Raw genomic sequence first — 14704 nt, forward strand, 5'->3', positions numbered from 1 at the left:
ATCAGCACACCTTCGGCTTCTTGTTCTGACTTTTACTCAGCTCTCCTGATGTAGGTGTGTCAACGCAATGTTGTGGTACATAGATGAATGTACTGCATTGCCAAGAACACAACTCTGAATCACTAATTAACTAATAAGTCTTTCTCCATGAATACCAGGTTTGCAATTTGGTTATTGCTTGCTTGCGTACACATAGCCGTATCAACCTTAGTCCATAATATTTCTATATGATTCTCCAAAGTGTCCAAACAAGAGAATTAATGCATAGACACACCAGCTGTACCATTTCCTCAGCAGAACAATCAGTTTTAACGAGAAATTAATAGTTTATGGTGGTTAAATGAATGGGCCAAACATGACATTTAGCAACCCACCATGTCAGAGCTGACCTGGGAGGGAACAAAGACTCTTAAACTGAGACATCTTAGCACATTAGATAACTTCTGCTATAGAAACAGAACAGAACTTCTCAACATGACAAACAAGAAATACAGCAGTAATCCATGACTTAAATGGAAGCAGAACTATTTAGGACACCACATGCAGATGTACAGAAAGTTAGTTGATTGCAGGGCTGATGAGGTGCAGGTGAAACTAATAAGGCCAGGACAGATAACCACAATGGCATTAAAACAAATATGACAGGGGATGTAGTGAATGCATAATGTTGGTGTTAGCTTTGGGCTGAATAAGTGATGACAGTCCTTAATTTCATGAGAGAATCACTCTGTTTATTACCTCAGTGGAAGTTAATCCACATAATCCTATTTGAAGTATTTACCGTTAAAGTCAGAGCTAGGGAAAGCATTTTATATTTAGGAAAGAGAGACTTGAGTGTCCTCTGTGGACTCAAGCATCTGCATATATCATAAAGTAGCATTGATTCAACTCTCAACATCCCAATAGCTCTAGCAGGTTTGTAAATTGGTATTTATCTCAATCTGGGGACATTAATCTGTTCACACCCTCACCTCATAAGGACCTCGCAACGTTTGGGGACAAAAAAAAACAGTTTACAAAAGGAAAACTATTTAAAGAGATTCAGGAGTCTTTGTGAAAGTAGTTTTAGCACATAAGGTGTGTTTTTCGTTCAGTCTGTGTGTGTGTGTGTGTGTGTGTGTGCGTGTGTGTGTGCGTGTGTGTGCGCGCGTGCGTGCGTGCATGTGCGTGTGTGTGAATAGCACAGTGGCACCCCCTGAGGGATGACCGTGCTAGTGCACTTATTGCCCCTCAAACAAACATTTCCCAAAAATGGTTGGGTACAGCTCAACTCCTAGTCCCTATGAGAAAGGATTCTATGAGCATATGTGTGTGTGTGTGTGTGTGTGTTTACTGCAATATGATAGGAGCAATGATGCAGTTATCAAGCTAGCCAAGGCTCTCAGCAGCATCCTTTTTCATCCCTGTCCCTGTTAAAGCGTCCATCAGCAAATTCTCATCTGCTCCTGTATTTTATGTCACTGTGAGACAGACTTCTCAAATGAAGGCAGGTTACTTATCCTCAAATGACTCGAATGTGTGTGTTGTTGGATGCTGCCAATTTAGCTGTATCAATTTAAAGTCAAAATGCTAATCGAGACTAAACACATCCAATCTACAGCTACATTGCATACATTTTTCTTATACCACACATGTTCATTTCACATTTTTGGAATAAAATAACAATCGGGTTATTTTTTTAGATCTAAAGGTGTGTGTAGGCATATGTTTTCATTTTAGACATAGCTAGCTTGTTGTTTCCCCCAGCTTCAAGTCTTTTTGCTAAGCTAGGCTAAAAACCTCTGGGGTGTATTTGACATAAAAGTGGTCTTAATCCATATCACTTGATGAGACAGTGAAAAAGCACATTTCAAAAACTTCTGAATATACAATTCATTTAGAATAGTTGGTAACGTGTTTTAGGCTACATGGCTGTCCAAATACTTATTACCAACAAATACCATCAGGTAATGGGTATGTAGAGTTCAGGCATTCGGAGTAAGCTCACTGGTATTGCTTTTGTATTTTTGTACGTGACGTTTGATTTGTAATGTTCTGTAGGTGCGATATATTTCCAAACAGTTGCCAAACGTTCTCTTATAGCTACATATTCCATGAGGTTGGCTGATAGAACTGGTGGATTTGTAGGTAAAAACCATTCCTTGTTCAGGTTTTCTGTAAATGAAATGTAATGGGGGGACTCATTTTTACGAGTAAGTGGGTCAGGAAGTTGAAAATATTAATCAGGTGTTGACCTGAAGGCCTTGTGCATTATGCTATGCTACATCATAGGGAAATCAGTGACACAAAAACACACACAGGCCCCAGCTGAAGCAATGGAAGCAAACATACATGCAATAAAACACATGCACGCATAATGGTGCAACAATCAGGGAGGTCAGCAAAGGTCTTAGGCAATGTTGGACGGAAGCTGCTACCTTGTGTTGTTGCGTTCAAGTGCAGGCTGTGTTTGAGCGTGCATGAGCTTGTGTATTGTAAAACTGTATGAGTGTGATCTGAGGTCCTATGTTAAGGACAGGCCTGCTAACTAGGCCAACAGCTGCTTCCCTGGCAATTCATATCTAGTCAGCTTTGAAGCCCTGTTTTCCTTTTATTTCAACACAGGAACAATTTGTATATGAATGGATGCTAACACACACACACACACACACACACACACACACACACACACACACACACACACACACACACACACACACACACACACACACACACACACACACACACACACACACACACACACACACACACTTATTTAAAACCCCTTTGTAGAAGTGTACACACACAGTTGTCCAGTTGTCTGCTCCAAGTCTGTTATGGGTTATGTATTCAAATAGATGCAGCATATTCACCTTCTGTGTGTATGTGTGTGTGTGTGTGTGTGTGTGTGTGTGTGTGTGTGTGTGTGTGTGTGTGTGTGTGTGTGTGTGTGTGTGTGTTTGTGTCTCCCCTTTGATGGAGAACAGAAGGCCAGTTCTATCATTCAAAGGGATCCTCTATTTCTACACTTCTTAAATACACACTACGCCTTTTCTTTCTTTCGCCATGACACTCACTATTCTTTTCCCTCCATCCCTTCCTTCCTCCGTCCATCACTCTCTCTGACACACTCAGCGAGGAGCATTGAAGCGAAGCAGAGCACACAGCTGTGAACCAACCCAGTGTGTGTGTGTGTGTGTGTGTGTGTGTGTGTGTGTGTGTGTGTGTGACAGCCTGGACCACTGAGACACAACCAGAAGCCTTAAGCAGGTCAACATGAGAAAGAGGGCAGCATGGATGCATGAACAGAGAGAGGGAGAGTAGGAACTGTCAGTGTTTGCCGTTTAATTAGAATATTCATCACACACACACACACACACACACACACACACACACACACACACACACACACACACACACACACACACACACACACACACACACACACACACACACACACACACACACACACACACACACACACACACACTGGTTAAGCTGTGTTTGAGGGTTGATAAATGACCACAGTCAGTGGTCAGCTCCTCTTCCTCCTCACAGCTGCTCTGCCACATGCTCGCTTGGATTTGTAAAACAGCAGGCCCCTAGTTTCACTCTTCTAAATGATGGAAACGGTTATGTTGTAGCATCGTATGTTAAATAATCTGTGTATTATAAGCTGCATTACGAGGAGTTTAAAAATCAACCAATCAGGACCAAGCTTAAAAACAAACATGTCCTATATCATTTGTTGCATTGTTGGAGGAGCTCGGAACCTAAGATTTTCATTGCCATAACTACACTGTAGCTGCTGTGCACATGATAATAAAACTCTTGAATATTGAATCTTGAATCCAGAGAACCATTTTCCACAGTGGGAACGTTAGGGCATGTTTTGAAAAGCACATTCATTTGACGAAACATTCAAATGCCATTAAAGTCACATCTACTTGAAATCGTGTTTAAGATGGGGCAGTGGTTTTATCAACCTGTTCATTTTTGCATTCACACACTTGGAGATCTTTTTTCTGCCAACTGTTGTCCCTATGTTGGATATAATAACGTCAGCTTAGATGATGTGTTCAACTCGTAGATTTATAAGGTTAAATTGTCAAAAAGTATAGTTTACTCTCAATTTGTCAAATGTGACGCCCCACTGTCTGCTCGCTTGTTCATGTCTGTGATTGGTCAAATGCTGCTAGCCCCGCCTTTTTCATCTGAACGGGCTGGTTGCCGGACTGAGAAACTCTGCGTTCTAGGACAATTTAGCTAGATTGCATTTGTTAGGCTTCGTTAGGCCTAATAAATGTTGAACTGGCTCCATAGTACAGGCCCCAACGTCACACTTATTCATAAAATAATGATGTTTAATGTGTACTACCTGGGATTTAAAAGAAGGGTTATTTATTAGCTAGCATTAGCAAATGGCGACATATATATTCCGTTCAGCAAGAACATCCTTATAAATAATGAAAGACAATATTCTTAGATTTTCTGCATCGCCATTTGAATGCAGAGTATGTTTGGTAAAAAAAAAGCTGCAATTTTGTAATTGCATGGCTTCATTCTATGGCATTACTAGCACTCAACAACTCCCCTCAAAAATCTATATCGTTCATGGAGAAGAATTAGGAAAAGCTATGCATGTATTTGCTTTCTCATTCTGAATAGAACCTCCCACCGTTCTTTAGGAATAGGCAAGAATCTTGATCCTATCCAAAGAAGCTTTTAGAGCTGATTTGAATCAGAAACATTTAACCTGTTCCAGACCAGGTTAGGTGTGCAGCATGAGTTTACACAATTTAAAAAAAGGGATTAACCTAATAAACATGTTCAAAGATCAGTTGAATTGCAATGTTTCCAAACTTTTTAAGGGTTCTTTAGTTTAACAATTTTTATTTGCACACACTTTCTTTTATTTGCTTAAACTGTCAACGTATTTACACTCATATTACATTGCTAGAGCTAAGAATACACAGAGGCAACTTTGTAATAATTGGTAATAACAACGTTACCTTTTTTGTATTAAGAATAATTGATGATGATATATTCAAGTTTTTATCTAAGTAGACCTGAACTGTATTTACCAATAACTCCCTCTTCTAATTTGGCATCAGAAACAGTCTTACATTACTTTTACTTTCCTGTGTGCACCACATTCAAAACAGATTGCATAGATGACAGTCCCATCTGTGTATAATACATATTGCAGAAAGAAACAGCACAGTTTTTTTAAGGAAGATTAAAGCTGTTGTGAGTATATTATTGAAAAAATACAGACATTACGAGACAATCTTATCAAATCTTTATGAATGTAATTTATCTTCGGCGTATTGATGGTAAAATAAATGTTTGTGTGAATTGTAGAACTGCTTATTTGCCGGATAATGAGACATTTTCTTTTTGCCTTGTCAAACCAAGCTGGCATCTGTCACACTCCCTCTGTTGTTACGACAAGAAGCTGCTTGAACTGAAACAGAGCAGAATTCAATATCAATTTAGAACTCAGCTTACTTTCCCATTAATAATGTGGTAGACAGTCACAACAATTGTCATGGATGGCATTGTTCTTATCATGTTCTTATTCTGCCTCATACTTCAGCTAGCAGTGTCTCATAAAAAAAGAGTCCCAACTGGAGAATAAAACCTGATCTAATTGTTATTTTCATCATAGTAGGCAACCGTTTTGTTGACAGTTCTTTTCCATCGTTATCGCATAGAGTAGACTATCAAGGTCTGACTTCAAAGCTCCTCTCTTACATAAATGCATTAGAATTTAAAAAATACGGTTGTGCAGCCGGAACAGATTCAGACAGGCTGACATATCTATGGTGACTGTCACCAAAGGAAAGACAGCAGAGGATGATGGGTAATAGAAAATGCTGCCAGTGGCTGCCCATCCATGACGGGAATCAAAGTGGATAGACAGCAAACAAAGTGTCTGTGTTTTTCAGAGTGAGGAGATACACCTCACACTGTGAGTGTAGGTTTGCATTGACACTAGCTAACATGTTAAGGCCTCTTCGTCACACACAAAGCACATTTTTGACCACGAGTGCTGGAATTGATGTGATTAATAAATGTTTCTTGTGATTTCTTTTGCAGCTCTGATTTCTGCTGGTTGCTGCACCAATTCCTGTAGGAGTGTAAATCTTTGGGACAGGTGAGTCACATGCCCACTCTGTTAGCTCTATAAAAAAATGTTTGGCCTCCAGCTACCTGTGAGAAAAATATCCTGTTCTTTAACGGCTAAATACTCAATCTGAAAGTAGCTTAATCTAGAAAACATTGAGCTAAACATTAACACGTGTCAGCCTTTTCATATTGCACATATTAATTGAATCCCTAGTAAATGTCTAAACATGAATTAGTTCTGTTGAAATGTGGGCCTAAATAGTGACTGCATTGACTTTTTCTAGCCTAACATGCTTTAGTTTTAATGTTTTGGTTAACTGTTTGGATGTGAAATATTTTATCAGGCTGTTGGTATATGCTTGGTTTTGTTTAAACTGTTTTCAACTTGAAAGCAGGGTAACAAATATTCCTATTTTTACCGATAAACGATACATTTAACTAAATATATTTCTAAAATAAAAAAAGAGTATGCGATACATACAAAATGAAGCAGATTATGATTAATATTTGATCATTGTTGACTTTGTTTAGAGATCACAAACATGGATTGACACTACATTAAAAATTCCCTTACCTGATTGGTCGTTTACCGGTTCTGATTGGTCGTTCTTTTGGGCGAAGTGGAATCTATCTGTGTATTCTAGCTTTTTGTGAATGCCTGAAATTATTCTGGTTATTTATTTTTAAAAAACCATTCTGACTTTGGAAATGGCAATATCCACCTCAAAGCCCCTGAAAACATAATCTAAAATTCAATGTATATTCCTTTATAATACCAAATCTTCAGAAAAAAAAGATGACTGATCAAAGTTGACATTTGAAAAACATCTTTACTGTTTGTGTGTGTGTGTGTGTGTGTGTGTGTGTGTGTGTGTGTGTGTGTGTGTGTGTGTGTGTGTGTGTGTGTGTGTGTGTGTGTGTGTGTGAGAGAGGTCACCCTGGTGTGACCCATGCCTTAATGGTTTGGCCTAAGGGTGAGTGAGTGATGGCGCTGGGTTAATATTTAATGATGAAGCAGTTCCTAATGGCTGAATAAATCAGCCTCCATCTTTACCTGGAAAGGACAGATCTCTGCATTCTGCTGACCACAGGCTCCACACACACACACACACACACACACACACACACACACACACACACACACACACACACACACACACACACACACACACACACACACACACACACACACACACACACACACACACACACACACACAAAGTAATTGCTTGGTTTCTTTCTTGTCTTTCAGCTTTGATGCTTCCTGACCATGACATGCCTCTTGATCAGATGCTGCTGCAAAAACACACACCCCAGAGGACGAAAAGGAGGGTTGTTAACAAGATGGATGGAAAGAAGGACAAATGGATCGAGGCATATATGGAGAAATGATCATGAAATTCTAAATCAAGCAGTGAGGGCCAGTGAGCAGATGATTAGACACAAGGCGAAAAAAACTGGAGACACTTTCTCTTTGCCCTATGCTGCTGCTGCTGCTGCTATGCATATCCCGTGGACCACCAGAAAAAAGACTGAATGTTGTTGTTCGTACAGACAGAGGCTCATCCCGGCTGGCTCGCCATATGAAAAGGAAAACAAATACGACAGCTGTGAGTCTTTGTGTGCCAACAAACTATTCCTACCTCTTTGGAAAGACAGAGATTTCCTGGATTGAAGAACTTTTACATGAAGTAAAGTGGAAGTTACAGCCCCACAATCACTACATCTATAATATGTTGAACTTAAATGCAACATGTGACGACGGTATTTTATGAAGTCATTATGGCCCTGGAATTAAAGCACAAAATAAGTCATTTTAAATAAGCTTTTCTAGAAGCTAAATCTGTGTTACCACATTATTGGCCAAGCCTGTTTACTAGTAAGATTGTACTAAATAATTGCTGAGATCTGCGGAAATAGAAACATTGCCCCAACATTGGAAAAAACAAAGGAGGTCGGACTAAGTTCATAGATAAAAAGATGGATTTGAGGTAACACTGAAAGTGAGTGCACAAATGCCAGTAGTCAGACTGCACATGAAAAGTATGGTCACATGATCCAGGAATAGCGTTTGCCACTTCTAAAAGTCGTACAGTTTTAAATCCCGGTACATTTGCAATGTTTAAATCTCTGGTGGTTTCGATTTAGTTTGACTATATGGTCCTTTTCTTTACAACAAGGTATTGGTGTATTGACAGAATCAACTGCCAATGATTCAAATAGCATCTGAACCAATAATATATTTTCCACTGTCATACATAAATGTTTTTGAGTTCTTCTAGTATCTTTGGACTTCAAACTGTCAGACATTTTTGGACATTATATACCTAGGGTTATGTGACATTTAGTTGAGGAATTCTGACAATATTTTGACATCCTAAAGACCAAACAATTTACTGAGAACATTTAAGATTGTTGTGGCAGCCATGATTTAAAAGATATCTTGCAGATAGCTAATCCCTGTCATGAATATCAGAGCTGTAAGATTACAGACTCTCACTGCTGCTAATGTTTCACCAGGAACCAGTAAAAGCGTTTAACATTCAAACATTTTCATAATACAATGTTTATTTACCATCATTAGCTAAAGCTTTGTTGAGTGGGCTTGACAAGATTTGAACATATGCGTTATTGCTTTGTAAGCGGATCAAGGTAAAAAAAGAAACTCAAATCTGCCTCTGGAAACATTTACAGAGACAGATTTAGTGAATTTGTGCAAACAAGCACATCCTCCATAAAAGATCAAGGTGCTGTACCTGACATTCAAAGGTTAGAGCTGCTAATGACTTGACACAAGTCATCCCACCTGAAACGAAAACAGCATGAATAAGACAAACTATGGTGGACTTAGAGGTTTCCTTAAAGTTTTATAGAGCAATTGTGTTTCTTTTCCCATCAAACTTTTAAGCCATGTCACTGCATTCCCAGATCTCAGCAATTAACTTAAAGACATCAACTTAACCTCTGCCAAGTTCTGTATTTGTATGTTTTAGGTGTAAGGCATTTTAGGAAGAATAAACAATAATGAAGTCCATCGCAGCCCTAATATTGGTGAGAACATTGTTATTAGAAATGATGGCTAAACAAACCACACTAAAAAACAGATTGCAATAAACACTAATTATACTTGAAAGATTTCAGGCTTACAAAAGGTTTTTCTTTCTATGAGCATCATTCGCAAACACAACACAATTAACAATACAGTAACCAGCATTAACTGAATTTACCTCCATTTGAAGTGAGAAATATGTTAGTTGCCATATTTTGAAGTAGCTTCTATGTAAAGTTAACTTCCTGTGTATTTATGAGGCATTTACCCAGGGTGCTGTAACTTTAGGGGTTCCAGAGAGAAGACACAGGGATGTGTGGAGGAATTGTAATGTTGTTTATGGAAGGAGAAATGTTTTACTAATTATCTGCTTTCATTCTTCATGCTTTTGTGTCAAGGTCTGTTCCTATACTGACAGTGTTAGAGTATCCTAAACCTTGTGTCAGCGTTCAGTCTTATACAGTATACGGTTCTCTGTGTGTGTGCTTGTCATTTTCCACACTTCCAGGTATTCAAATATGGACAACATACCTTGTTCAATATTTTTTCAGAGCATGTTAAGAAAATAAAGTGTAGGAGCCCGAAGACATCTATACAGCAACACTAAGTTTTGGTTTCGGTTAAGTCCTTTTCTGATAATATACCTAGGTAAACTAAGCAATTCCTGATTTATTTAAGAAACATATCTAATTGTTTAAGCACTAATGGTATAAATTGCTCTTGTTAAATTAAATTACTGAGCTCTTTTTGCACTGCATTGTTTTAATTAAACCAATAGTATAATCCGGTAGAAGCAAACACAGTCAGTTAAATTACATTATTGTGGTTTAGGATCTTCCCAAGTCTTATTTAACCAGTACATTTGAGAAAAGAAACATGTCGTAACAGTTTTTCTATTAAAACTCCCTTCGGTTTTGTTCTACAGATGGTACAAATTCCGCTGAAAACACTTCCCGATATTGTCAGTGAAATTAGCAACAGTTTTTAATACAACGATAACTATTTGGGTTTAATTTTCAAATAATTATTTTTCTTGAAGTTTCCATACCATCATTAGACCCAGATATACTGGGGATGGGTTAGTGGAGCTTTTGAGGACAGGATCCAATAAAAAAAAACGTAGTGATTAGCAAACATCTATTAGTGATGCATCAAGTCTGCCACATTGCTTGACAGGGAGCTTAGCTTTAGCAGGATTAGCATTAGCTGATGTCTGTTGTTGCCAGCAAATGTGAGCTAATTTATTCCATGATATTTACTTTATCCTAAGAAAAGTATTTCCAGGATTGTCACTACCAGATGAAATGATCAAGGCCTGTTGTCCTCATAAAACTCGATGCGTGGATGTGTGGAACATTTTACATTTTACCATGTGCACACACAGTGGCTCACAACACACATACAGACTGAAACACATTTATCCTGAATCCATATTGTATAACCTCTTCACCCTTTCTTTTTTATAGATTTGGTGACAGATGAAACAAGTACTAAATATATAATATATTATCAAAGACCTTTATGTTTCTAAAAGTCAAGAGTAGTATATCTGCTTAGTTTTATAAATATATAACTACAGTTATTATTTTTGACTTACTGGTGTTATATAACTACTTATTATAACCAGAGATGTATGTATAAGCTAATAAAGTGTCTTTATGTAAAACTGACTCCTGTGCAGAACGTGTTCATGTGATGTATTTGCTATTGTTTTTGCGTACGCTACTCCGCATCGCTTTAGCCTGTGCATAAAAGTTGAGCTTAACATAGTAGCTGATTAGCCTAGCTTAGCATGAAGACTAAAGGCAGGGTGACACACCAAAGCTGTGTTGCAGGAATAAGTCCTAAAACCCGGAAATAAGTTAGCCTTTTACAAATTCCAGTACTTAATCTAGAATTTGGCATTATTTTGAATGTGTTTTTCAGTGGGAGCATGACATGTGGCGTCTAACCATGGTCTGTGGTTAATATAAGCTGAAGAGATTTTTAATTTGTTTTCTACGACACAAAATATGTCAGTAAATACCCCACCAAATCCCCAGAAGTTAGCATTGCAAGTGCTCCCTTGACCAAGAGCAATGGGTTTTCTCCATTGCATTTTGGAACGTTGCAGAAAATAAGATCCGTGGCAAACACACATTTATGATTCTTACATGTTTTGTTCAGCAGGATAATCTCCACATCATAATTACTATTATGAGTTTTGAAGTGTAAATGCAATAATCATTGACTTCACGTCACCACTGCTGAGCTAAAGGTGGCTACTGTTCGGAGTGATGACTTTTAGTAGTCTCTTTTAGTCACTTAATAGAAAACCCTGTTAGTAGACACATAGAAGCTTTGCACATTCACAAGCAGGGTATAAACTGAAGTAATATTAAAACGTTATCAATCAAGAACGAAACTCATTCACTCTATGCTAGTTTAAAATCAATGTGCCCTGTGGCAACACACTTTGCTTATGATGCATATACTGCTGGCCGATCAATAACAGTACTTGCTGTGTGTGTTCGGTCTTTTTATGTTAAGCAGATCAGGAATTCTTTATTTATTTTATTCAATTATAGCAGCAGTGTATGTGTATTTTTCTGTATGTGCCTGTGCTCTGCTCACAGTGAACAGATGGCTGGCTGGCAGAGGAAATGGTCCCCTATTATTTATTAGCTGGGATGGCAAAGGATCAAACTCATTTGAATACAAGCCACCCACGCAGCACTCACACACACACACACACACACACACACACACACACACACACACACACACACACACACACACACACACACACACACACACACACACACACACACACACACACACACACACACACAGGCAAGAGGAGGTGACTTGCTGATTAAGTTGCATCATTGTAAGCATATATAAACTCACTTTCTCCTTTTAATATTAAAACATACACCACCATGTTACCACCATATATAGTGGTTGTATATTTACCACACAGAGTTAAGTGGACTTGCCAATACTTTGCAATACATGCCTACATTTCACCATTCACACAGGAAAGGCAGCTACCAAACTGCTCATCAGAATCTAATCTAAAGCTCATTCACACACTCACACACAAAGGCTGTTCCTTGGGGAGCAATTTAAGGTTGAGTCTCTTCCCCAAGAACTCTTCTAAATGCTAACTGGAAGAGCCGACCCCAACGCACCTCTCTACATCCTGAGCCACAACTGCCAATGCAGCATCAAATCCAAACCGACACCTACAACCGCTCACTTCCTCTCTGATCGTGCGTTCTTGTGACGCCACGTCAGGTGCTGCTCCAAACAAACAAGCGGGGAGTTGAAGTGGGATATAAACCCTTCAACAGCAAGTATGCAACCATGCTGACCCAACCAGCTGCGTTACCTGACCACGTGAATGCTGTTTGTGGTCGTCATGAAGCACGCTCCATACGAACAGTTCCGTGCAAATATGTACAGGAAATGTTGCAAAAACCAAGCAGCTCACAAATATCAGATTTAGAAATGAGGAATGAAAGTTCATTACAGTTATAAAGTTATATTGTCATTATTATTTATTATTTTTCGCCCCAAAGCTGATTTGAAACGATGGCTACAAAAGGTTAGGACAGTTCCTGGAAGTCAAAAGTTTGTCCCAAAGCTTGCTGGTGTATTTACATCCTCCACCAAGAGCCTCAGCTGAGAGAGACTACAGACGCTGTTTCTCTGTCAGGGATTGCGTGGGAGTAGGGGTCAGATTGGAATTAGGCCAATGTCTGTCAGTATGAGATATAGGAACATGTCGTCTCAGTTCCTCCACTTCTCAATTCCACTGTCCATGCTGGTGAGTCACCCTGTCTGATTTTGTGTCAGTCTATGTCCTTTTTCCATACAATTTCTCTCACTTACTTATTTTTCGTCACTGAGAGGGTTAAGAGGAAAAACAGGAGGAAGTGTTGCTCTGTTCAAACTGGGAGAAAGAACCTACAGGAGTGCCTCCCAATGTGAGAAGTCACTCGTCCCAAGTTTATGCTCTGAGAAAAAATGTCAATTTGCTCTCTCACCTGACAAAGCACATGGTTTTAAGGTAGCTGTTTTTGAATAAATGAATACACTTCTGGCCTCTTCTGTCTTGAAGTCAAAGTTTTGATGATTGTTTGGTACCTGAAATAAGATCTGTGGTTAACACAAGCTTACGAGATTTTCACGTTTTGTTTTACAACATAAAATGCGTCAGTAAACACCCCACTGCTAAATTCCCGAAGCTTTTACTTGTTTTAAAAACTCCGGCTCCTAACATGTGACAAGATGAGACTACAACACATCATCACAACAATTATAAGTCCAGCTTTTGCTTAAAGGGCTAGCTTTAAGCTAAGTATTCATGCCGATTGCATTTACATTTCAATAGTAATAAATGTGGTGTCAATGTGTGAAGATTATCTTGCTAAACAACACATGTTAGGATCATAAACGCGTGTTTGCACAGATCTCATTTTAACCAATATTCCAAAATCCAATAGAAAAGTTGACATTGAATGAAAGGAAACCTGGTGATGGTGACTTCCTGACCGGCCTACAAACATATACATATACAAAACACCATATAGTAAAATATAATACCACACAATACAGCAGTGATTTCCTACCGAAAAGGTTATGCATTACAATCTTTCTACTGGTCATGCATGTGCGACTGCAATTCCAACTAACCCTCCATCTCTCCAGCTATGGAACCACTGCACATTGCAACATACAATATATAATAAACCAGCTCTTATCATAGAGCCATGCAATATACGAGAAAAAAAGCATGCATGTCGCTATGAAAACCAACAGTTGAGTGCAATATGATAATAACACAGTTACATACAGAACAATCCTGTATTGCCACCAAGTAACTGCAATGGCCTGTAATAAATATTAAGAAACACAAGAAGATTTTTATGTCTTATATCATATTATTGTCTTGATATGACGACATACCTTTTGGTGCATTATGATACACCAATAATAAAGTACACTGCTAATGAGAAACATAATCTCTGTGCAATATAGACTTTTTACAACAGGCTGCAACTTCAGTTGCCTAATATGTTCTCTTTTTTTAATAATGTTTTTACAATAAATGTGTACTAGTTTATTGTTTATTTGATCAACATGTGCCCATTTATTTAATATGTTAATGTACACTTGTTATTTGTGCCTTTTATCTTCACTGCACCTTTGCTGTTATTGTGTAAATGTCCCTACTGTGGGTCGAATAAAAGGTTCTGGAATATCTGAATAAGATTTGAATCTACTTTATTTCACAGGCCAACTTTGTAAGTCATGAGTGTGCCTGGCCCTCCTACTGCCAGCCCCGAGGCTGAGGGCCTATTTTGAGATTTTGGCATGAATATCTGGAGAAGTGGGCAGTTTGATGTCATTTAAAATTACCTTTTTCGATCTCACTTTGTTCGGAACGGGCAGTCATAAGTGAGCAATGGGCACTGAGGCAGATAGTCAAGCTTAATGTAGGCATATATTCTGTTCACATAAGTCCATTACATCACTGAGACCCAAACACACACAGAC

The 14704-nt window shown here is 38.6% G+C and overlaps 1 protein-coding gene across 2 annotated transcripts in view; it reads left to right on the plus strand.

Annotated features, from left to right (window-relative positions):
* The window catches only part of ccdc85a (coiled-coil domain containing 85A), a 30867-nt gene extending 20101 nt beyond the window's left edge, over nucleotides 1-10766 (plus strand). For both annotated transcript variants that reach the window (XR_010164953.1, XM_063874244.1), the window contains exons 3-4: nucleotides 6082-6139; nucleotides 7364-10766. Coding sequence is in view for 1 of the 2 variants with exons in the window: in XM_063874244.1 (XP_063730314.1) it covers nucleotides 6082-6139; nucleotides 7364-7379 (74 nt within the window). In the remaining variant the exon portion in view is untranslated. The remainder of the gene's footprint in view (nucleotides 1-6081; nucleotides 6140-7363) is intronic.
* The last annotated feature ends 3938 nt before the right edge of the window (nucleotides 10767-14704 follow it).

Source organism: Eleginops maclovinus, chromosome 22 (assembly GCF_036324505.1).
Source record: "Eleginops maclovinus isolate JMC-PN-2008 ecotype Puerto Natales chromosome 22, JC_Emac_rtc_rv5, whole genome shotgun sequence".
Lineage (NCBI taxonomy): Eukaryota > Metazoa > Chordata > Actinopteri > Perciformes > Eleginopidae > Eleginops > Eleginops maclovinus.